At 37.4% G+C, this 25,828-nt stretch overlaps 1 protein-coding gene across 2 annotated transcripts in view; it reads right to left on the bottom strand.

The window, feature by feature from the left end:
• Window positions 1–14,583: 14,583 nt before the first annotated feature.
• The window catches only part of med23 (mediator complex subunit 23), a 63,130-nt gene continuing 51,885 nt past the window's right edge, over window positions 14,584–25,828 (bottom strand). For both annotated transcript variants that reach the window (XM_048208222.1, XM_048208223.1), the window contains 7 exons: window positions 23,871–24,107; window positions 23,593–23,758; window positions 23,427–23,499; window positions 23,023–23,237; window positions 17,835–17,955; window positions 15,686–15,817; window positions 14,584–15,040 (listed from right to left, as the gene is read on the bottom strand). In XM_048208222.1, coding sequence (XP_048064179.1) covers window positions 14,849–15,040; window positions 15,686–15,817; window positions 17,835–17,955; window positions 23,023–23,237; window positions 23,427–23,499; window positions 23,593–23,758; window positions 23,871–24,107 — 1,136 coding nt within the window. In that variant the 3' untranslated portion in view covers window positions 14,584–14,848. The remainder of the gene's footprint in view (window positions 15,041–15,685; window positions 15,818–17,834; window positions 17,956–23,022; window positions 23,238–23,426; window positions 23,500–23,592; window positions 23,759–23,870; window positions 24,108–25,828) is intronic.

Consider the following 25,828-nt stretch of genomic DNA (forward strand, 5'->3'; position numbering starts at 1 on the left):
GCAACCATATAGCAACATCCCAGCAAGCACATAGCAATACCTTAGCAACTGCATAGCAACACCCTAGCAACCACCCAGAATACCCTAGCAAATACATAGCAACACTTTAGCAACCACTCAGAACACCCTAGCAACATCCTAGCAAGCACATAGCAATACCCTAGCAACTTTATAGCAACACCCTAGAAACCACCCAGAATACCCTAACAACTACACAGCAACACCCTTGCAACAACCTAGCAACACTTCAGCAACCACTCAGAAAACCCTAGCAACCATATAGCAACATCCCAGCAAGCACATAACAATACCCTAGCATCTACATAGCAATACCCTAGCAACCACCCAAGAATACCCTAGTAACTACATAGCAACACTTTAGCAACCACTCAGAACACCCTAGCAACCATATAGCAACATCCCAGCAAGCACATAGCAATACCTTAGCAACTGCATAGCAACACCCTAGCAACCACCCATAATACCCTAGCAACTACATAGCAACACTTTAGCAACCACTCAGAACACCCTAGCAACCATATAGCAACATCCCAGCAAGCACATAGCAATACCTTAGCAACTGCATAGCAACACCTTAGCAACCACCCAGAATACCCTAGCAAATACATAGCAACTCTTTAGCAACCACTCAGAACACCCTAGCAACCATATAGCAACATCCCAGCAAGCACATAAAAATACCCTAGCAACTTTATAGCAACACCCTAGAAACCACCCAGAATACCCTAACAACTACATAGCAACACCCTTGCAACAACCTAGCAACACTTCAGCAACCACTCAGAAAACCCTAGCAACCATATAGCAACATCCCAGCAAGCACATAGCAATACCCTAACAACCACCCAGAATACCCTAGCAACTACATAGCAACACTTTAGCAACCACTCAGAACACCCTAGCAACCATGTAGCAACATTCCAGCAAGCACATAGCAACTGCATAGCAACACCCTAGCAACCATCCAGAATACCCTAGCAACTACATAGCAACACCCTAGCAACCACCCAGAATATGTGTGAGATAAACACACAGAGCAGTCATGAAGACACAAATGAGCACGAGTGGACTTCTGCATCAAACACAGGACATTAAAGATAGCGACAGGATTGTGGTAAACTCGTTCATTTTGACCGCTGACTCTGATCGTGATTAAAGCTGAGGAGGAGAGTGTGAAGGACGGACTAATTACATCTGGACGCTTTGCATGATTTATTCAAGATCATCACAGCACACTTCAAACCACGACCTCTAATGACTCCCACTGAACTCCACTAACTCTCCCAGCATTCGGCAAACAAGCACTGTCCTGTTATACGTTTGATTATTAATACATGGATTTAAAGCTTGAAGGGTGAAAAAACTTGACATTTTTTGACATTCTGGGGACAAAATGAGGAAAATTCAAATGAATCATACTACATGTTTTTGTTTGTTTGCTTGTTTTTTTTTTTTAATGTAAAAATGCAGAAAGTGTGTGTGTGTGTGTGTGTGTGTGTGTGTGTGTGTGTGTGTGTGTGTGTGTGTGTGTGTGTGTGTGTGTGTGGTCTACTCTGCTCTGATTGGTCAGATGGCCCAGTCTGCTCTGATTGGTCAGAAACCAAACGCTCATTATCATATCTGATTCACAGTGATTTGAACAGTAATGAAGGTGTCGGTTTCACCGTATCAATCTCATCAGAGTGGATTTGCTTTGGCAGCAGAAAACAGCATCTTCTCGACACGAACAACACGAACCAAACTCTTCCAGTCTCAGATACAACCACAGTGATTGAGGGCGGGGCAAAGAGACACTGATCAGCCAATGAACACCAGAGGCTGTCATAATGCAAATATGAGAATTGACTGTTTCATCCTACAAAGCATCCTCTTTTGTGTTCCTCACAGCTCCAGAGTGACACGAGTAACGCTGACAGGACTCACGTGTTTTCTGAACACGGGGTCAAACAGGCGTTTCATGATCTCTGTCCGTGTTAATCCTCACTCTCTGACCCACTGGCCTGTCTGTGTACAGAACAGTTTGTTTCTTCCAGGCTGAACGCTTGCACTCAAACACCAGCTGTTCCCTGGGGTCCCGACAAGCTCCATTATTCAAGCAAAACTGGGGCAAAACATTAGGTGAGTAAAACCCTGGTAAAGTGAACTGAGGAGTGCATGAGCAACGGAGGAGATTTAGAGCGAAACTGACTGGAACACCAAACCTGCCTGCAGAGTGTTCACTAGATAAAGGAAACATGAATGGAGGAGATTAACTCTCACCAACGGTTCACTCACACACACACACACACACACACACACACACACACACACTCCTTGATGTTCCGTGTTGCCATGGATACTCGGAATGACTAGAAAATGGAACATGAACAGAGTGAACGGGTGTGCGTTCTTCAGTTCAATCAAAGACAAAGGTGTGGAGGCAGACACGACTGCTGTGAGTCTCACTCTGAGTCTTCCACACAGCTGAAGGATGATGACGGACATGAAAGAACCCCAGCGAATGCTGCATATTCCTGTCCAACGCAATGGAAAACAGACAGGATTTAGTGGCACAAAGAGTTTACCTTCCTGTCCCTGTCTGTGTGAGCGGAGTGTTAAATCACAGGATGGAGGGTGAGCTCTGGAGTGCTAAAGGTTGAATTTACTTTAACTTTGTAAGCAGACATAAATCAGAGGATTGTGGAGCAGATGGGCCTCATAAAAACCAGAGACCAAACATGGTAAGAATCACGGCCATTTAGACTGCTTCACATCCTCCTCCATCCAGAAACTAGAATTGTTTTCATTTTCATTTCATTTTCGGGAGAACGATTGCTTTAATGTCATTAACTCTTTCCCCACCATTGACAAGATTGTCCATCATTTCTGACACAACACTCGTAGTGAGATATGAATATGTGGACACTGGGTTAGTCTGAAGCAAATTCTTGGCTCAGAGTAAAAATGTCACAACAGATTTTGAAGTAATCCTAAGGGTCGGGACACACCAAACCGATGCCAGAGAACTGGCACTGATGAAAGCTGGCTGTGTTGTCGCCTCACGTCAGAGCAAAAAAACTGCTCTTGAACACACCGAGAGAACCTTATACATGAAAGATTCGCCAGGAACACTCAGGTACATGATGTGAAACCTCTGTCTGGACTGTTTTGCTATTATTCTCACGCTTCGACTCGTTCACTAAACTGAGCAGCCAATCAGAGCGCTCTCTCTCACCCAACACCCATGTTGAATCAGCCCCAAAAAAACCTGCCGCCGCCGTGGAAATTAATAAGGGTGAATTTGACCCTCTTTATGCATTCTAAGGTATTTCTACGGAAGAGGATTAGGGCCAAGCAAAAAACTCGTTAAATTACGAGAAAAAACTCGTTAAATTTCGAGAAAAAAGTCAAGATAAAATGTTGAGAATAAAGTCATTAAATTACGAGAAAAAAGTTGTTAAATTACGAGAACAAATTCGTTAAATTATGAGAAAAATGTCGTTAAATTTCGAGAAAAAATTCGTTAAATTATGAGAAAAAAGTCGTTAAATTACGAGAACAAATTAGTTAAATTATGAGAAAAAAGTCGTTAAATTTCGAGAAAAAAGTCGAGATAAAATGTTGAGAATAAAGTCATTAAATTACGAAAAAAGAGTCGTTAAATTACGAGAACAAATTCATTAAATTATGAGAAAAATGTCGTTACATTTCGAGAAAAAAGTCGAGATAAAATGTTGAGAATAAAGTCATTAAATTACGAGAAAAAAGTAGTTAAATTACGAGAACAAATTCGTTAAATTATGAGAAAAATGTCATTAAATGTCTAGAAAAAAGTTGAGATAAAATGTTGAGAATAAAGTCATTAAATTACGAGAAAAAAGTTGTTAAATTACGAGAACAAATTCGTTAAATTATGAGAAAAAAGTCATTAAATTTTGAGAAAAAAGTCGTTAAATTACGAGAACAAATTTGTTAAATTACGAGAACAAATTTGTTAAATTATGAGAAAAATGTCGTTAAATTTTGAGAAAAAAGTCGAGATAAAATGTTGAGAATAAAGTCATTAAATTACAAAAAAAAGTCGTTAAATTACGAGAACAAATTAGTTAAATTACGAGAACAAATTCGTTAAATTATGAGAAAAATGTCGTTAAATTTTGAGAAAAAAGTCGAGATAAAATGTTGAGAATAAAGTCATTAAATTACAAGAAAAAAGTCGTTAAATTACGAGAACAAATTTGTTAAATTACGAGAACAAATTCATTAAATTATGAGAAAAATGTCGTTAAATTTAGAGAAAAAAGTCGAAATAAAATGTTGAGAATAAAGTCATTAAATTACGAGAAAAAAGTTGTTAAATTACGAGAACAAATTCATTAAATTATGAGAAAAATGTTGTTACATTTCGAGAAAAAAGTTGAGATAAAATGTTGAGAATAAAGTCATTAAATTACGAGAAAAAGTTGTTAAATTATGAGAACAAATTCGTTAAATTATGAGAAAAGTATCATTAAATTTCTAGAAAAAAGTCGAGATAAAATGTTGAGAATAAAGTCATTAAATTATGAGAAAAAAGTCGTTAAATTACGAGAACAAATTTGTTAAATTACGAGAACAAATTCGTTAAATTATGAGAAAAATGTCGTTAAATTTTGAGAAAAAAGTCGAGATAAAATGTTGAGAATAAAGTCATTAAATTACGAGAAAAAAGTCGTTAAATTACGAGAAAAAAGTTGTTAAATTACGAGAACAAATTCATTAAATTATGAGAAAAAAGTCGTTAAATTTCGAAAAAAAAGTCGAGATAAAATGTTGAGAATAAAGTCATTAAATTACGAGAAAAAAGTTGTTAAATTACGAGAACAAATTCATTAAATTATGAGAAAAAAGTCGTTAAATTTCAAAAAAAAAGTCGAGATAAAATGTTGAGAATAAAGTCATTAAATTATGAGAATAAAGTCATTAAATTACGAGAAAAAAGTTAATTATGAGAACAAATTCGCAATTTAACGAATTTGTTCTCGTAATTTAACGACTTTTTTCTCATAATTTAACGACTTTATTCTCAACATTTTATCTAGACTTTTTCTCGAAATTTAACGATTTTTTTCTCAAAATTTAACAACTTTAATCTTGAGATGGTTTTTATTTTTTTATTATTGCTTGGCCCTAATCCTCTTGTGTAAATTTCAAATAAATCAAATCAAAACTGAGAATGTGAAGCTCATGAAAACGACTGAAGCTTTGAGGTGTTGATGGACTCGATCTGCTCCATCTGTGTTTGATCTTCGCTCTGAATCCCATCTGGATCAAGAAACATTTGAATGAATCATTTGATACAATGCATTTATTGTGTACATACATGTTTTACATTGTACTTATTTTTGATGTAAGCACATAGTAAGGCCACCTAATTTAAAATGGGATCAGTTTTTGTTTATTTATTTTAAAGCAGAGGCTCTGTTCTTTCTTTTGATATATTTACTGTTTACATGATCACAGTGTGATCAGAAATACTGGCACTGGCTGACAAATGTTGGGAAAAGAGAGAAAGTGCTCATTATTACAGTGATTCACACTGTGGGAGAAAACACTCGTCTCAGCAGTGAGCTTCTTCATCTTTCACGGGTTCGGCCAGTTCTGGGATCAATAACAGAGAAACTGTCTCTGAGAAAGGAAATTCATTTATAAATGAAATCCAGATGGGACATTCAACAAAAATCATCTGCAGACTTTGTGTGGAAGAACTGAAACACTGCAGAAACTCACAGGACATGCACTGCATTTCTACAATAAATGAAAATAAAAATGTATTCTAAAATGTTTGAACTCCTCCAGCTGGATGAAATCAAACTCTGAAACTATAAACTCTGTTCATCATACTCTACAGACTGACTTTCAGTAACTACTCGTTCAGACTGTAAATCAATGTAATGTATTCCAATCCCAGCTTCAGGAGCAGAAGATCTTCAGTTCACGCACATGTTGCCAGTTTAAGAGCGGGGTTAGACAACTGACAGGAGAGCACGTGGCACATAGAAACAAACATGACAAGCTCACACTAAACCTGACAAAAACACAATCACAAGCCATGTGATCAAGCAAAACATGACATGAACACGCCAATGAGAGCTCTCTGCGACTGCGTGTTCATCATAAAACATGACATCATGACAGCATGCGGCTGATGAAAACATGAACCACGTGTTTTTATACATTCAGAGTTGAGCTGCTCAGTTGAGCTCGTGTAACGCAGGAAAATAGTTGTTTTTAGGCTCCTTAGTCTAGAAATCTTCAGCAAACTCAAGGCCTGTTCACACCAACACTAATGTTCACCGTCTGAATTTCACATTCAGTTTGTCTGTTCAGACCAAAGCCTAAAATCAGCAAAAAAGTGCAAATCTTATAGATTGTTGGCCAGCTTTAATCACAGTGTGATGGAAAATTGATTAGAAAAGATTTCCATTAAAATATATGAAGAGTTTGGTTCCAAATCGCAATAACTCCATTTTGATTATTTTGAGTAAAAAGGTGTTTTCTTTACCAAGAAAGTGGCAAGATGAAAACCCCTATTTTCTGTTTCAAACTTTCACATAGCATCTTTTGGTTATAAAAACATTACAAATTCAAATTTACATTTTGATTTTAAAAAGTTTATTATAAAAACGCATTATTTTTTCCCCAAAATGCAATAAATCCATGACACTTTTTTTTTTTCAAAATGCAATTAATCCATCAATATAAAAGTTATTTTTCACATTGAAAATACACAACAAAGTAAGTTGATTCACATATATGACAGAGTCTAAACTTTGCCAATATTTATCTTATATACTAAACACATTTGCCGAGTACATTGATATTAAAAACATCTTTTTAAAAAAGCCTTCAATGTTTACAGTGGGTGGAATGGAGCGCTGTGATTGGTTGAAAGCGGATATATCGCGTTCTGCAGAAAAAGGAGACTGGCGTTTGTCACGTTTTGGAAAGAAAGGGAGAAAACATGAGAGAATAACATGACAGATATCACACTAATAAATTACTTTTCAATACCGACCAGATACAATACTGATTTTGGCGGAAACTAAATTTTTTTGAAAATTTTTGGAACCAAACTCTTCATATCTGGCATTAATTATAATGTAAATGTTTGTGTCGGTCTGAACAGACTCCAAATTGTCCGTTCATCCGGCCTTTAGCTGTTTCCAGCACTTGTTTCTGTCCTGTGCTCCTGTCAATCACAGCATTCAAGTCTCTCCACAGGAAGTGAGGTCAAAGGTTAGAATGATTGGCCCTGATCTGGCAGCTTCCGGCATACTAAGAGACCAGTGAGTGTGTGAGTGTGTGTGTGTGTGTGTGTGTGAGTGTGTGTGTTCAAATGAGTGAGTCAGACGAGCAGGACCTTCGACCGTCATACAGGGACTCAATCTGAGCTCTGGCACTTTTGAAGCCAATAATATTAAACAAATCCACTCTAACACTTGATGAGGCTTTTTAGAAGAGAATTATAATAATAAGAATTATTATTATTTCACTCTGCTAAAGTACAATTATTTTATAAATTAATAAAATGTAAAAAATGTTCCGCTGTTGACGGAAAACTTGTATCTCCATTTTTTTTTCATAAACCGTTACTATTGGTCCCTTTATGTGGGTTTTGCAAATATTTAACCAATAAAAAGTATAAAAAAGCACATGTGACTAAACCTCGGAACTCCATTGGCTTCTCAAACTGTCAGTCAAACCTCATAATTGACCCTTCACCGGGAGTTTGATTGACAAGCGATCTAACCAATCATAACGCTGAATTCGCCATTTTGTCCGACAAAGCACTCAGGAGTTTGAAGATTAACCTCGGTGGACTTGAACTTGAAAAATGGTGTGTACTGACGTCTTTCCGCGCTTGAAACAACATTCCTTCTGATGTTCATTCATGTTTATCTGATGCTATAAATGAACTAGTAGAAAGAGATGATCGGTTCACAAGCCGCTTGAGCTGAGGCACTACAGCGATTGGTCACGACACATTAAAGAGCCACAAAATTGTTTTTATTGTTTGAATTTCTTAAAAAACTACACAGTTTGAAAGTTACAAATTGTTTAATATCATCAGTAACCTGCTCTGTCTTGTCTGTCGACGTGTTGTCAGTGTCCTCTTTGCTCTGCGATGTATTTTTCACTCTGTGTGGCGTGACAGTGCCACGGCTTGTCGGACATAGCAACAGTAACTAAGGGGGGCGGGGCTTAGCGAAGGGTCAATTCCGCCCACCATTATCATGAATGAAGTGCCTCACAGTTTGGAGCATCGCTGCTTGTTTGCAATGCAATGGTAAATAAAGAACTCGTCGTTTGAATAGGTACAACGTTTTCTTTACTCAAGAAATACTACATATATAATGTTTTATGAGTTTGAGGAGCAAAGAAGTCTTAGTCTAACTCGAGTTATAATCAATACTGTCTTAAATAGACTGTGTGAAGCACCTCATTATAACCAGATTTTGGCCAAATGACAGAAAAAACGAGCGTCCAGATAAACCTTATGACATCCTGATGACATACACTGGTCAAAAACGTACTTTATTTGAGCTTAATTTTGGTAGAATGTTAATACATTGACACAATGTCAACTTTGATGAGACAGAATTGTTTTAGAAATACAGTGTCTTCAAAAATTTCATCTGCCTGTGTAACAATATGAGGTAAATGAGGTCCTGGACAAAATTCTACCAGCATAGAGTCATAGTTTCTGTCTGCTCTGTGTTTTTGTTCTGTGGTATTTTAATGTTCAGTTCCTGTTTTGGTCTTGTAATCCACTGTAGTTTCCTTGTTGATTATCCTTTGAGTTTTTAAGCCCTTGTTCCTCTTGTTCCTCGTCAGATTTTGTCCTTGGTTGAATGTATTGTTGTTGTTTTCAGTTTTATTCCATGGTTTCTAATCTTTGGGGTTGGATTATTGTTTTACCAGTAAAAGCTGCAGATCCTCCTCTCCCGTGGCTCTGAGATTCAGCAGAATCTGATCTCATTATGGATCTAACAGCTGTTCATCTGGATATAAACGGAAACGGCAGTCAGCGTCCAAGATTGTGTTTATTAAAAGCAAATGTGCAAATAAAAACAGGTGATAAACAACAACAAAGGTGAGCGACGAAAAAATAAACCTTCCTCAAAAGATGATGATCATATTTGATACTCGTGATTTTTATAATAAATGATGTCTGGATAATCAAGTAAAGCTGCTTCAGTCCAGATGAAATATTACTAACAATATCAAAGTTATTCTTATGTTTACATGATAAAAATCAGTGCAGATTTGACAGCAGAAAGACACGAGAAGCACGAGCTGAAGGAGGTTTGAAGCACATCAATGCACCCTCTGAGTGAATGAAGCTCGACCTCTGACCCCTCAGGAGACATGTGACACACACGGCCTGTGAAGACACATCCACAGTCTGACAGTCTGGACCAGCGGCTCCCTGATGGACAGAAGACATGAATAATGCTGTTGATGAAATGATAAAATGCAACTAAACACATGATCGGGCAGAAGCAGATTCATTCATCAGTATATATAAATCAACTATTAAGCCTCTACATGGCATTTTTGGTCATTTAATAGTGAAATATTTCATTAAATGCTGCTGGTCATTGCTATATTTTCAGCCCAGTTACATAAATGATCATAGTATAATAATCTCTTCTGGTTTATCAGGTATATGAACTGATTTAATGCAGTTCATTCATTCAAAAACACTCTTTTGGCTGAAAAATACTGCTCTGATTAATATGTAAATTATATCATAACCTGATCAAGCCATTAAACTGCTTTATATTGCAAACTGGTATTTGTTATCATATTATTTTAATTTATTATTGCAATCATAAACATGCTGGTTTGTATTGCAGATAGTTTTACTGTTTGCTGCACTATCTGACAAAAATATATCCTAAGAACGCTTTCGTTAAGTTATGAGAACGTTATTTCTGAATGTTCTCTAAGCATTCTAAATGTTTTAAATGTTCTAAACGTTTTTTTAGTCATGCAAACATTGAGATCATTCCATTGTATCATTCTTCAAACATTATGGGAACATTCTAAAACAAGTTGTAACATTTAAAAAATGTTAGAGGAACATCCAACTCAGAAAAAACGTTCTATGAACGCTGTATAAATGTTACAATACACACACAGACACAGGAGACGAACATGAACACAATCACAGGAGTTTGTTCATGATGAGAGGCGGGTAAGTGGAGTTGAGCTCGATCTTGATCTCGCAGTGCTGTGATCCAGCCTGAGACGCTCTGAGATCAGCTGAGCACCACATTCAGCCCCGCGGCTCTGAAACACCCAGTCTGGGTCAGCAGTGACCATGGAAACCGCAGTCATGATGTCTGCTGATGTGTGACCGAGTGGCTTGTGTTTCGGGAACATGAGCTTATTTTCGTTCTAACATGCTGTTGGGAGAGAGAACTTAAACATCAATATTAGACGTGTTTATTCATCTGCATTTGTTCTGAAATGGTTAAAAAAGTCAACAATGCAACCTCTGTGTCTAGATTCTAGCAAAAATAAGGAGCATAGATAAAATTGAATTGTAATTTTGATTGTTTGATAGTTTGATGGTCACAGAAATGAGATTGAAAAGAGTCTGCTGATGTCTGTATCGAAACACTGACTTTTCATATTTCACATGAACTCTTGTGATAAATTATAAACTGGAAACACGTTTGCATTCCTGGGTCTGTTCGGAACATAAGCTTAGAAAAGAGTTATAACTTAATATTTACCAAACTAAAACCATATTGCATCTGATCAGTAACTTCTCATTAATGAGCAAATGCTCAAAATTGTACACCTTTTTCCTAATTAAAAATTCTTCAAAATTTTAATTTTTACAAAACCAATGGGATGCAAGAAAAAAAATATTTTATCAATATTCATTTAAATATATCATTATATGAAATGTATAAGAACATATAATGAGAATTACCAGTATGAACTCCAATGACTTCAACGCATAACTCATGACTGCTCAAAACTGTCTACATTTATGAAACCAAAACAGCATCAGTATCATCCTCATGTACTGTTGCAGGTCAATTTGACCCGTTTTGATTTTTGAGTTTTCAGAAACATCAGTTTTTTCTTGAAATGTTGTGACTTTTTCTCATTTAGGGTCATGAACATGCATGCAAAGTTTCAACACGCTGGTGTTTTGACATATACACACAAATTTTTGGTTCCTTTGGTGATGTTTGTGGGTCAATCTGACCCGGATATTTTAATGCTCTAAGGCAACTGTACAGACCAAAAACAATAACATTTCTTGGTTATATTTTGTAATTTTAGCTTTTTACTACACTATGAAGCTAAAAACTACATTATATCACTGCAAAAAAAATATTTTGTCAGCCACATGTTAAAAATGAGCTATCATTTATTTTTTCATACTGTCTGAAATACTATCTAACCTACATTTAGGGTCATGAACATGCATGCAAAACATGCTGATGTGTTGTGAAATGTGCATACAGAAATTGTATACGTTTGTACTGTTCGTGGGTCAATGTGACCCATATAGACAGCCATTCAAAATCAACTTTACAGACCAAAATACAAAAAACTTCTGTTGAATGTCAGAGCTCTTCAACTCTAGTCCTGAAGTGTCAGTGTCTGCCTGGGTTTAACAACTTTTTATTTTCAAAGTCTGTGGAAATATAAAGTTGTTTTACCTGTTATCTGTCCCACATTTTGAGCATAGATATGAAAATGACTTTTCCAACTTAAATTATTAAAAATGTTGAATACTTCAGAGCACAAACTTAACTTTGGTATTTTTTTAAAAATTATTATTGTACAAGTAAAAAACTTAACTGAAATTCAAACTTGAAATTTTACAAACACAAGTTCTGTGCCAAACTTTTCCCTAGATGACATCCGTCTAGTGTGATTTTTGGGGAATTGTATTGAATCCAATTAGGGTCAACCATACAGGGAGTCGCCAGAAATCGGACAGTGCATTAGGGTTAAAAAAGATGATAAACAGCCTGACTCTCCTTCATGCTGCAGTGGTTCATTAACAGGACACAGAAATGTGGATCATCTTTCGTTTTTCAAATTGACACCAATTTGTCTGTGAACTTTTGATACAAACAGACATTTGTGTCATTTTATTTTAATTTCAGAATTAATGTGTGCATGTGTGTGTGTGTGTGTGTGTGTGTGTGTGTGTGTGCATGTTTATAAACTTAGCCTCAAGTGGGAAGGAAAAAAGCCACAATTCACTTCCGGGTCAAAACGGACCCAAACGCAAAAGGTGTAACAATTTAGTTCAAATGGTCATATCTCTTTACAAAAAAACAAACAAACTTAGTATTATCACATCGCTAAAGTTTCATTTTGTACTAAAGACCCAATTTTTTAGAAATGTTTATGTGCCTCTTCCGGGTCAAAATGGACCCGAGTTCAGTAGGAGCTCATTTAGACAGAGCAATGAATCACTAAAAGTGCCGCTCGTCTTAGTGGCTCAAACATGTACGAGTTGAAACAGCCTATAAGAAAATGTGACATTCTGCACTTCTGCCTCATCCTCATCTTGACTCCACAGCAAACAGAGCAGTTTAATCTGTACTGCCCCAATCGGAGGATCCCTGTGGATACTGTGAGGTGTTAGAACCAGAGGGAATGAATCAGCCAGCATGTTCAGCACTAAATGCATAAAACATGAAGCTATAAAGACGTGATCTTAACATCTGATCCTTTTAACACTCCTCATTGACTAAGTAAAGGTTGAGCTCTCCATTAAGGCTGATGTAAGCACGGCTGTAATCGTGATGGAGGTGCATTAACAGAGGCAGACCAACACTTCAGTCACGCTCCGATTGTTCCACCGTCAACATTCACTTCTCACACACCGACAGTCATTACTGGCCTTCAAACTGTGCTCCTGCATTTTTCAATAAATAAAATATATGCACTTCTGAGAAATGAAGCACAGACAATAATGGTAAAAATGATCTTAGATTCATAATAACAGCCTCTTTCAACATAACAAGGCTAAAAGTGACTGATTGAGCAAGAGAGAGAGAGCTGAAGAGACTGAATCAAGAGGAGCATCTGATTTTCCTGGAAGAAATAATAGATTCTGCACATCTGATTATGCACAGAACAAACACAAGAGCTTTGACAGACGTCTCATGAACATGAACGTGAATGTGAATTTAAAAGAGCAGAAACAATATCCAGTCTCTTCTACTCCTCAAAGCTGCTTTTATATGATCAAAAATACAGTAAAACAGTGAAATATTATTACAATTTAAATCAGCTGTGAATATACAGTAAAGTGTAATTTATTCCTGTGATCAAAGCTGAATTTTCTGTCTTCAGTGTCACATGATCCTTCAGAAATCATTCTGATATGATTTGATGCTCAAGAAACATCAAGTAACATTATAAATGTCTTTACTGTCACTTTTGATCAATTGAATGCATCCTTAAAGGTGCCCAAGAATGCTTTTTCACAAGATGTAATATAAGTCTAAGGTGTCCCCTGAATGTGTCTGTGAAGTTTCAGCTCAAAATACCCCATAGATTTTTTTTAATAAATTTATCTATTTTGGGGCATCATTAACTATGCACTGATTTTTTCAGCGCACCGCCCCTTTAATTCGCATGCTCCCTGCCACACGAGCTCTCGATTATATTACAGCGCATTTACAAAGTTCACACAGCTAATATAACCCTCAAATGGATCTTTACAAGATGTTCGTCATGCATGCTGTATACATGCTTCGAATTATGTGAGTAAAGTATTTATTTTGATGTTTACATTTGATTCTGTATGAGTTTTTGAGGCTATGCTCCGTGGCTAACGGCTAATGCTACACTGTTGGAGAGATTTATAAAGAATGAAGTTGTGTTTATGAATTATACAGACTGCAAGTGTTTAAAAATGAAAATAGCGACGACTCTCGTCTCCGTGAATACAGTAATAAATGATGGTAACTTTAACCACATTTAACAGTACATTAGCAACATGTTAACGAAACATTTAGAAAGACAATTTACAAATATCACTAAAAATATCATGTTATCATGGATCATGTCAGTTATTATTGCTCCATTTGCCATTTTTCGCTGTTGTTCTTGCTTGCTTACCTAGTCTGATGATTCAGCTGTGCACAGATCCAGATGTTAATACTGGCTGCCTTTGTGTAATGCCTTGAACATGGGCTGGCATATGCAAATATTGGGGGCGTACATATTAATGATCCCGACTGTTACGTAACAGTCGGTGTTATGTTGAGATCCGCATGTTTTCTGGAAGTCTTTTAAACAAATGAGATTTATATAAGAAGGAGGAAGCAATGGGGTTTGAAACTCAATGTATGTCTTTTCCATGTACTGAACTCTTGTTATTCAACTATGCAGAGGTAAATTCAATTTTTGATTCTAGGGCACCTTTAATGAATAAAAGTATTAAAAATGTATACATGTGTTATTATTCATGATTAGTGCTGTAGTTTCAGATACTAATGTCTGGGAATATGACTCTAATATACACACAAAAAGCACAAAATCAGGTTCATTTAACACATGATTCGTCTTTATTACATATAAAAAAAAAAGAAATACGACTCAAAGCAAAAAACAAAACAAAAAAACAGATGCTGCTCTATCAAAGTTCAGGCTGAAGGAAAATGTCAGCTCTTCCTAGATGAAAATAAGGCAGGTGATGGAAGTTTAAAGCCTCGTTTAGCGTCTGATGTCACATGATCTTCAGTCATACGGTGTGTGCAGAAGGCTGTTTACACAGTCCTGAGATCAGCAGCTCTGCGTCTGAACGCGCTCACTGCGACACAGACAGAGGGATACTCGAGGGTCCGGCTCCGCTCTGGGCCGCGGGGGACGAGACGCTCGGGGTCTGGGGGACGGTGTTCGCCGTGGAGACGGCCGCCGCCGGCTCCATCTTACTGATGTGAGTGATGAAGCGCAGGCGCAGACGCATTGCCGGCCTCAGCGAACAGATGATCCTCTCCACCTGCACACAGGACACACATCAGACATTTAAAGTGAACTATAATGAAGTCGTTTGGTCTTTACTAAAATAGGCTTTCATGGTTGAATGTCACCCCAGTGTAATACCAAATTTTAATCAACAGTTTAAAATTTTACCACATGTCTTGAAGTATCGCAATAATATCGCATTGTGACATGAGTGTATATTGCGTCATCTGTGACATAACTTTAGTGTGGATTTAATTCAGAAGCGTGTGACAGCACTACGAATAAACACCTCAATATATGAGTGTGAAAGCTGAAGTTCAGACGATAAAGCAAAGGCACACAGGAAACTGATCTTTATTTCCAGTGACTGCTGATACTGAGCTGATATATAAGTGACCTTTGCTGTTTTTCCCCGAGGAAGAAACAAACAAACTCGACCTCCTGCCGCTGCAGACTCACAAACACACTCAACTGAATGACAGCAGCCCATGTGAGACGGACACAGCATAAGGCAAACAGGGACGAGTCTGCCCCAATAATCACAAATGGACGGACTGGCCAACACAATCTCATGGTAATTTGTAATTATTTTACATTTTGGTGAATTGGTGGCTAATTGATGGTTTCCAGCAGGTTAAGTAGGCCCAATGGAGGTTGTGTGTGTGTGTGTGTGTGTTACCTGGTCTTTAACGCTGTCCCCAGTAAACATGTATTTGATGTGGTACAGGAAGTCACAGATGGGGTCCATATAGGACAAGTGTTTAATGGTCTGGTCCACGGCCTGAAGCATCTCATAAAACGCCACTCCAATCTGAGAGAGGAAGAAACACACTCATTATAATATACATCACAACACGGGTCACCATTCAATCATTTATTGAGTCAACACTGTTCAACGCTTAACTCATTAATATAGCTTCTTTATATTATTAATTTTTTGTTGATGTTGGTGTTATGTTGACATAACTTGATGTTGGTTCAATCTGATCTGCTCCAAGGCAGGTGTTGTAACTGGGAATTAGTCAGCTGGAGAAATGACAATCCTACAATAAAGGCTTGACTTATGATTATTAACAAAGTCTCTTGAGTCAGTCAAGTCAGCAGCCATCATCATGGGAATCTGTAATCATGCAAGTACAGCTCCCATCTAATTGAATAGGGAAATACTGAAATCACAAAAACTGATTTCAAATCTGACATTAACGGTATCATAAACGTTGTTTCTTACTAGGATTGTGTGATATGCATCATCTACGATAATACCGAATTTTTGTTTTAATGATGTGTAAACTGACGTCACTCAATTTAAAAAAAAACAACCAAACAAATATTGTACATGCTGAATATCAGCATGATTGCAAATTTTATACAACAGTTAAATAAATATAATACTAAGTGAGTTACACTTCAGACACAATATTGTGTTTTTGCTCTATTTCAAGAAACAAAATGTATCCAAACAAAGCCATGTCTCTGAGCAACACACTGGTGTTTTGTTATTGAATGTCTCTGTATATTTGAATGATTTGGTTGAGTAAATGATTCAATGACTCACTCATAAAGACAATCGCTTGCTTTGTTTCTAAATGAATCAGGCATTTGAACGAATCAGTTAAATAAATGATTCAATGACTCAGAGTAAAAGATAGTGACTTGTCGCCACCTACTGGTGGTTTTAATTGGTGATGTTTTTACATTTAAAAACATTTTATTTTGTCCATTTTACATTTCTATATTTACATTTTTATTCTTTAAAACAATCTCATAACATTATTTGCAATTGTAATTGCAGTGTAAGTGCATTCCTGTCACCGCTGAGTTGCATTAAACAGTCTGTAAATTCATCTAAATGTCACTTCAGATGCAGCTTCAGTGTCTCCTCTGCAGTGTAAAGATGGATTTTGTTGAAACTGTGTCTTAATATTGTAATTAAATTCATTAATTAAATGTAAGAATTTGACATACATCTAATAAGATTAGAAATTCTTGTTTTAAACTTCTAATTCGTGACCGGTGTTTTGTTTTGCTCTATCCTCCGTGCTTCCGCATTCGTGAAAACGTCATTCCGGCGAAACTAGACCCACGTATGCCCATTACTGGAAGCCAGTGATTATGGATTATAAAGTTATAAATATGGATATTTTTCTTACAAAAACCCATCACTTTTATTAACACCTGGAGACGTATGGATTATTTTTATGGATGGATGCGCTTTTTTGTGCATCAAAAAAATTAGTACCATTCACTCCCATTATAAATCTTGGAAGAGCCAGGATATTTTTAATATAACTCTGATTGTGTTCGTCTGAAAGAAGAAAGTCATATACACCTAGGATGGCTTGAGGGTGAGTAAATTATCAGGTAATTAATTTTTGGGTGAACTATCCCTTTAAGTGGGGAAATATCACTGTTGTGAACGAATCACTGCACAGAATATGAAGAATAAACCAGTCAAGGTACCAGCACTGGTGAAGCACATCTGATCCAGACCTGGTTATCAACGGCAGATTTAGCAGTCACAATGATGGTCAGCAGGTGTAAGGAGCTTAAGGGTTTCTGGGTAAATGGGGTCAGTGTGTAGAGATCACTTTAATTAGATGGACTTCTTCAAACAGCCCCACAGGAGCACAGCATGAGCTACTCAACTCGGCTCAAGCACTCTCTAAGTGTGTGTGTCCACTGCATGTGTGCTGGCCTGTGGTCTAATCAAGTCTCTTAGTTTCCTGTGCTGCTCTCTTCACTCTCCCATGAGGCTTTGCTTTGAAGAGTCGAAGTGAGTGTGACTGAAATGGGCAGGTGTGTGAGTGAGTGTGTGTGTGTGGCTCTACCTCCAGCATGCATCTGGTCCTCTCCTGCTGGAAGCGCTGCAGAAACGGCCCCACCAGGTGATACACGTACAGCAGCTGGAACTCCGTCTTCACGATGGGTTTCAGCACCTCCGACAGGAACCTGAAGCACACAATCACATCACGTGAAGACTGTGGTAAAATCACTGCAACACACAGTGTCCAGCAGCAACAGCAATATCCAATCAATACTTACACATGTTGGCCTGACAAACTCCATTCAAACTACATGAACTACCAAGAAATGTAACAACTGTAGCACAGAATTAAAGTCACCATGAAATCAACAATTCCTGTTTTTTTATGGAATATAACAGTGTTTATTTATTCTAAATTATTTATCTGTGAAGATCAATAATCTTGATCAGGTAATTGGAGTCACAATTAGTCTAAATAATGAAGATCTGTTCGCAGCGTATGACATCACCATGACTCATGAAACTATATATTTGAATGATTTGGTTGAGTAAATGATTCAATGACTCACTCATAAAGAGAGTCATTTGCTTTGTTCCTAAATGAATCAGGCATTTGAACAAATCACTTAAATAAATGATTCAATGACTCACAGTAATAATACAGTGACTTGTCGCCACCTACTGGTGGTTTTAATTGGTGACGTTTTTACATTTAAGAACATAATTTTATTTTGTCCATCCTTTTATGTTGCTATATTTACATTTTTATTCTTTAAAGACTAAGAAAAAATGGAAACGGAAAGACTAACTTTCCATTTCACGCAGTGGTGTCTGTGTTTTACTGCGGCTCTGAACACAACTCAACCCATTGGAGCCACAATTAGTCTGATTAATGAAGATCTGTTCGCAGCGTATGACATCATCATGACTCATGACACTATATATTTGAATGATTTGGTTGAGTAAATGATTCAATGACTCACTCATAAAGACAGTTGCTTGCTTTGTTCCTAAATGAATCAGGCATTTAAATTAATCACTTAAATAAATGATTCAATGACTCACAGTAATAATACAGTGACTTGTCGCCACCTACTGGTGGTTTTAATTGGTGACGTTTTTACATTTAAGAACATAATTTTATTTTGTCCATCCTTTTATGTTGCTATATTTACATTTTTATTCTTTAAAGACTAAGAAAAAATGGAAACGGAAAGACTAACTTTCCATTTCACGCAGTGGTGTCTGTGTTTTACTGCGGCTCTGAACACAACTCAACCCATTGGAGCCACAATTAGTCTGATTAATGAAGATCTGTTCGCAGCGTATGACATCATCATGACTCATGACACTATATATTTGAATGATTTGGTTGAGTAAATGATTCAATGACTCACTCATAAAGACAGTTGCTTGCTTTGTTCCTAAATGAATCAGGCATTTAAATTAATCACTTAAATAAATGATTCAATGACTCACAGTAATAATACAGTGACTTGTCGCCACCTACTGGTGGTTTTAATTGGTGACGTTTTTACATTTAAGAACATAATTTTATTTTGTCCATCCTTTTATGTTGCTATATTTACATTTTTATTCTTTAAAGACTAAGAAAAAATGGAAACGGAAAGACTAACTTTCCATTTCACGCAGTGGTGTCTGTGTTTTACTGCGGCTCTGAACACAACTCAACCCATTGGAGCCACAATTAGTCTGATTAATGAAGATCTGTTCACAGCGTATGACATCATCATGACTCATGACACTATATATTTGAATGATTTGGTTGAGTAAATGATTCAATGACTCACTCATAAAGACAGTTGCTTGCTTTGTTCCTAAATGAATCAGGCATTTAAATTAATCACTTAAATAAATGATTCAATGACTCACAGTAATAATACAGTGACTTGTCGCCACCTACTGGTGGTTTTAATTGGTGACGTTTTTACATTTAAGAACATAATTTTATTTTGTCCATCCTTTTATGTTGCTATATTTACATTTTTATTCTTTAAAGACTAAGAAAAAATGGAAACGGAAAGACTAACTTTCCATTTCACGCAGTGGTGTCTGTGTTTTACTGCGGCTCTGAACACAACTCAACCCATTGGAGCCACAATTAGTCTGATTAATGAAGATCTGTTCGCAGCATATGACATCATCATGACTCATGACACTATATATTTGAATGATTTGGTTGAGTAAATGATTCAATGACTCACTCATAAAGACAGTTGCTTGCTTTGTTCCTAAATGAATCAGGCATTTAAATTAATCAGTTAAATAAATGATTCAATGACTCACAGTAATAATACAGTGACTTGTCGCCACCTACTGGTGGTTTTAATTGGTGACGTTTTTACATTTAAGAACATAATTTTATTTTGTCCATCCTTTTATATTGCTATATTTACATTTTTATTCTTTAAAGACTAAGAAAAAATGGAAACGGAAAGACTAACTTTCCATTTCACGCAGTGGTGTCTGTTTTATTACGGCTCTGAACACAACTCAACCCATTGGAGTCATGATTAGTCTGATTAATGAAGATCTTTTCACAGTGGATGACATCATCATGACTCATGACACTATATATTTGAATGATTTGGTTGAGTAAATGATTCAATGACCCACTCATAAAGAGAGTCGTTTGCTTTGTTCCTAAATGAATCAGGCATTTGAACAAATCACTTAAATAAATGATTCAATGACTCACAGTAATAATACAGTGCCTTGTCGCCACCTACTGGTGGTTTTAATTGGTGACGTTTTTACATTTAAGAACAATTTTATTTTGTCCATAATTTTATATTTATATATTTAAATTTTTATTGAATTTTATTTATTCATTATTATTAAATTTTATTGAATTTTATTTATTCAGTGGTGTCAGTGTTTTACTACGGCTCTGAACACAACTCAACCCATTGGAGCCACAATTAGTCTGAATAATGAAGATCTTTTCACAGCGGATGACATCATCATGACTCAGATGACATCATCATGGCTCAGACTCACATCGATCTGTCTGGAGGTCATGAATTCAGAACATTAAACCCATTTCTACTTGAAACCCAATGACCATATGTTATTGATCATTTTACAGCCGAAGGATGAGCTTCATGAATCTGCTACAGCTGAAGTGTGAAGCGTCTCCTACATGTTCAAAGACTTTCTCATAGTTGAATGCTCAGTACATGTACATGTATTGGTTGAGTCAGTACACTGACTCAACCAATGGAGGGAGTCTTTGGGTGTTCTGGGCAGGTTGACTGATGCAAATCAGCCATTTTGATTTGATGCTGACTTTAAACATCTTTGAGCGATGATTATTGAAACACAAGCTCTGATACATTCCAGTGTTTCATTGTGTGTGGAGCAGTAGATAGTGACACAGATCTGATGTTTAGCACCGTCACAGTCACATGAACGGCAGCAGCTGTGGGAGCAAACAGATGGCACGAGTGCAGAGGCCAAGCGAGATGATGCAGGAGTGTGCTAACGTTCCCCTGTCGCTGCAGACGGAGTGTGTCAGACGCTGAAGACAGGCTGTTAAGCGCGTCCTATCACAGCTCCTCTAGGAGCCGCCTGTCACTGAATTATCTGTGTGTGCATGGACACCATCCCAGACGTCAAAATGCTGTCAGCAGAAGACCAGCAGGCACAGTTTAACAGACGTCTTTACACATCAAAACAAACAGAGCATGTGACTGACGCCTCGCAGCACAAACACACAGACTACAAAACACACACACACTACCGTTCAGAAGCTTGAGGTCAGCATGATTGTTTCTTCTTTAAAGAATTTAAAACTTTTATTCAGCAAAGAGAAATTAAATTGATCAAAAGTGGCATTTATAATAATCTACTTCAAATAGATGCTGTTTTTTTAAACTTTCTATTCATCAAAGAATCCAAGAATAAAATATATGATGGTTTCCACAAAAATCTGACTGTTTTCAACACTGATAATAATTGTAAATGTTTCTTGAGCAGCAAATCAGCATTTTTAGAATGGTTTCTGAAGGATCATACAAAACGGATTATCATTTGAAAAGACAGCAGATTATTGAAGTAAAATGGGTTGTGAACAAATAATGAAGTCTTAGTAAGTGCACAGGCGGCATTCTGACAGAACTGACATGTAGATGAGTAACAATCTTGAGTTCAGAAGCCTGGAACTACTTTAGCCGTGCGTTTACCAGCGTTAATTTTTTCACGGACGAAAACGAGACGATGACTAAATAAAAATGCATTTTGAATGACTAAAACTATGACTAAAATCTACTCTAATTTTCGTCAACGAATAAAAACGAGACAAAAATGAAGATATCCAGCCAGATATATGGGAAGATATCCAGTCAGGACTGCTGTCCGTTGTGGAAGATGCGCACATTTGAAGTGTAACGTGCTGATCTAACCGCGGGAAACGCGGCGCTATTGCGCCCTCTACAGGCTCGTCCAGCAGCACTTCAGACTGCTTCACAATTAATGAATAGCGCAAATTTATGCCATGAGATTCATTACTCGAAATAAACATTAGCTGAAATAAAAAAATAAATATATAAAAATGTAAACTTATTTTATTTCATCTAGTTTCTAAGCTTTAGCTTAACCTGAGGTATTAAAATAAACAAAAAATAAAAACTAATAGACATTTAAAAGCAAAAACTAAAAGACAAACACACAAAATTACTAAAACTTTTAACTAAAATTACAATGAAAGCAGAAAAACTAAAAATCAAATCTAATAAAAAAATTTAAACGAAAACTATAATAGTACCTCAATGATAAGTGTGAGTCAAAAATCGTCCGCTTTGGCGAGCAAAGTACAGTTGGGTGAACATAATCAGTTTGGGGAATATCAGATGTACCTATATCAGTGTATAGGATCTGTGTATTATTAGAGAAATGCTTAATGCATTACAGTTTAACTAAATTAGATTTTAGTCAGCTAAATTTACTGTAGATTTAGTCGACTAAAATCTTATGATATTTAGTCGACTAAAACTAGACTAAAACTAAAACAATTTCCGAAGACTAAAATATGACTAAAACTAAATGGCATTTTAGTCAAAAGACTATGACTAAAACTAAATCAAAATTTGCTGTCAAAATCAACACTGGCGTTTACTGATAATTGCACAACTTGGAACGTTTGTCAACCAATCAGATTCAAGCATTCTACAGCCTCGTAGTATAACAGTAAATCAAAAGCAATCTATTTTTCAGACGGTCTGATGTCTTACTTGGGAATGAGGGAGAGCTGTCCGATGCTGGAGTGGTGCCAGACGGCGTGTGCCAGTGCCAGAATGTAGCTGCAATGCATCTCTGAGTACGACTGGTGACAGGCGGTGAAGTCCAGCAGCTGGAAGGGGTAACCGACCCACTCCGCCTCCGAACTCAGAACCGGACTGCTGATCACGCTCACGATACGGTCGTGAAGGACGATCCAGTACGGCTCCTGAGCAAGAGAGAGATGGAAATTTACCTTAACTTGAAGAGTGATATTGAGTTCAAAGCCTTAAAAATATGTGTCACAGCAAGGCCAGGCAAGGAAGAGGATCTAAATGCAGCTTCTAACTTTATTTAACAAAATAACTAAGAGAAGGTACGCCTGAGAAAAACAAATGGAAGGACAACGAGACCGTACAGGGAGAGCAGTGATGACCAGTCCGATCGCGTTCATCCAGGCCGTGATGTTCTCACGGGGAACCAGCGGCTGGCTGCAAAACACACACCAAACCCCATAATTCAACACACAATATGTGAATGAATATGTATCTCATATGTTATAAGTGCTGCTGATGACCTCTGACCTCTTGAGCACCACATTGAGCAGAGCGTTTCCCACGTCTTTGCCCGGCACAGCCAGAGCCATGAGCTCCACACAGGTGACGTGAAGCGCGTGCGCGGCCGGGTTGGGAAACTCGTTGAAGCGCCAGTCACAGTTGGGGAACGGCCCCGGGGATTTACCTGCCATGGGTGGATTCGGTTAAGAAAATTCTCACAATTCTCACATTCAGCTCAGGTTGTAAATACAGAAACATCCCTGTATCTCATCTGTATTATTGTGAGGGCGCCCAGTAAAGGATATTATCCACCAGCCGCCCGATGAGTTTGCAGTAGTACGTGTCGTCGGGGATCCAGACGTTGTCGTCGCGGGGGTTCATTCCACACTTCAGGTAGGTCTCACTGAGACACCAGCCAGGGGTGCGGTTGTCCTTGAGCGAGCTCATGATGGCATGGACCAGCTTCCTCTTCAGGTTGGTGCGATCTCGCAGGTGCCTCTCATAATAATGCAGCGTGTTGTACAGATACGTCACCGGACGATCTGCGTGTTAATAATAGAAAAAAGTCATCATTAATTTATCACAATTCAAGAACTGTGTTCTTCAGTAAGAAATAATATTATATAAGTTATTGGGGGGAGAAGAAATATTGTTGCAGTTTCCATATTAGAATTTTCATTTAGAGTTTAATATTTTAAAGGTGCCCTAGAATCAGTTTTTACAAGATGTAATATAAGTCTAAGGTGTCTCCTGAATGTGTCTGTGAAGTTTCAGCTCAAAATACCCCATAGATTTTTTTTAATTAATTTTTTTTAACTGCCTATTTTGAAGCATCATTAAATATGCACCGATTAAGCGTGTGCGGCCCCTTTAAATCTCGCCCTCCCTGCCCCCCTGAGCTCGCAACTCTATAAAACAGTGCATAAACAAAGTTCACACAGCTAATATAACCCTCAAATGGATCTTTACAAGATGTTCGTCATGCATACTGCATGCATGCATCGGATCACGTGAGTATAGTATTTATTTGGATGTTTACATTTGATTCTGAATGAGTTTGATGGTGCTCCGTGGCTAACGGCTAATGCTACACTGTTGGAGAGATTTATAAAGAATGAAGTTGTGTTTATGAATTATACAGACTGCAAGTGTTTAAAATTGAAAATAGCGACGGCTCTCTTGTCTCCGTGAATACAGTAATAAACGATGGTAACTTTAACCACATTTAACAGTACATTAACAACATGCTAACGAAACATTTAGAAAGACAATTTACAAATATCACTAAAAATATCATGATATCATGAATCATATCAGTTATTATTGCTCCATCTGCCATTTTTCGCTATTGTTCTTGCTTGCTTACCTAGTCTGATGATTCAGCTGTGCACAGATCCAGACGTTAATACTGGCTGCCCTTGTGTAATGCCTTGAACATGAGCTGGCATATGCAAATATTGGGGGCGTACATATTAATGATCCTGACTGTTACGTAACAGTAGGGCTGCACGATTAATCGCATGCTATTCTCACGCGCATTTCGTCAGTAAAGCCGGTTCCCTGATTACCGCTAAATCGCCATCACCTTTTTTTAAACGGAGCGCCTTTTAATAGACGGAGCCGTAGTTCACGGACAAGCCACGCAATATCGCGTTCATTATCGCAGGCGATTCATCTGCGATATGAACGCGATATTGCGTGGCTTTTCAGTGACCTACGGCTCTGTCTATTAAATGCCGCTTCATTTGAAAGCAGGTGATGGCGATTTAGCGGTAATCAGGGAAGCGGCTTTACTGACGAAATGCGCGTGAGAATAGCATGCGATTAATCGTGCAGCCCTACGTAACAGTCAGTGTTATGTTGAGATTCGCCTGTTCTTCGGAGGTCTTTTAAACAAATGAGATTTATATAAGAAGGAGGAAACAATGGAGTTTGAGACTCACTGTATGTCATTTCCATGTACTGAACTCTTGTTGTTCAACTATGCCGAGGTAAATTAAATTTTTCATTCGATGGCACCTTTAATACATTAAAGAGGACCCTTTTTCAAAGTCTTGATGTTGTTTTTGGGCTCTACTAGAATGAATGTTGATTATTTTCCTCATATTCTCCATTGTTGCAGCTCCTCTCTTCCCAGTCTGTCAGTAACGCTCTGTTTAGTTTCTGTCTCTATGAAGCCCCTCCTTCTTAAAGGCACAATGTGCTCTGATTGGTCGGCTGGAGCAGTGTGTTGTGATTGGTGTTTGGGAAATGTCCCGCCCCT

The sequence above is a fragment of the Megalobrama amblycephala genome, linkage group LG11, assembly GCF_018812025.1.
Source record: "Megalobrama amblycephala isolate DHTTF-2021 linkage group LG11, ASM1881202v1, whole genome shotgun sequence".
NCBI lineage: Eukaryota > Metazoa > Chordata > Actinopteri > Cypriniformes > Xenocyprididae > Megalobrama > Megalobrama amblycephala.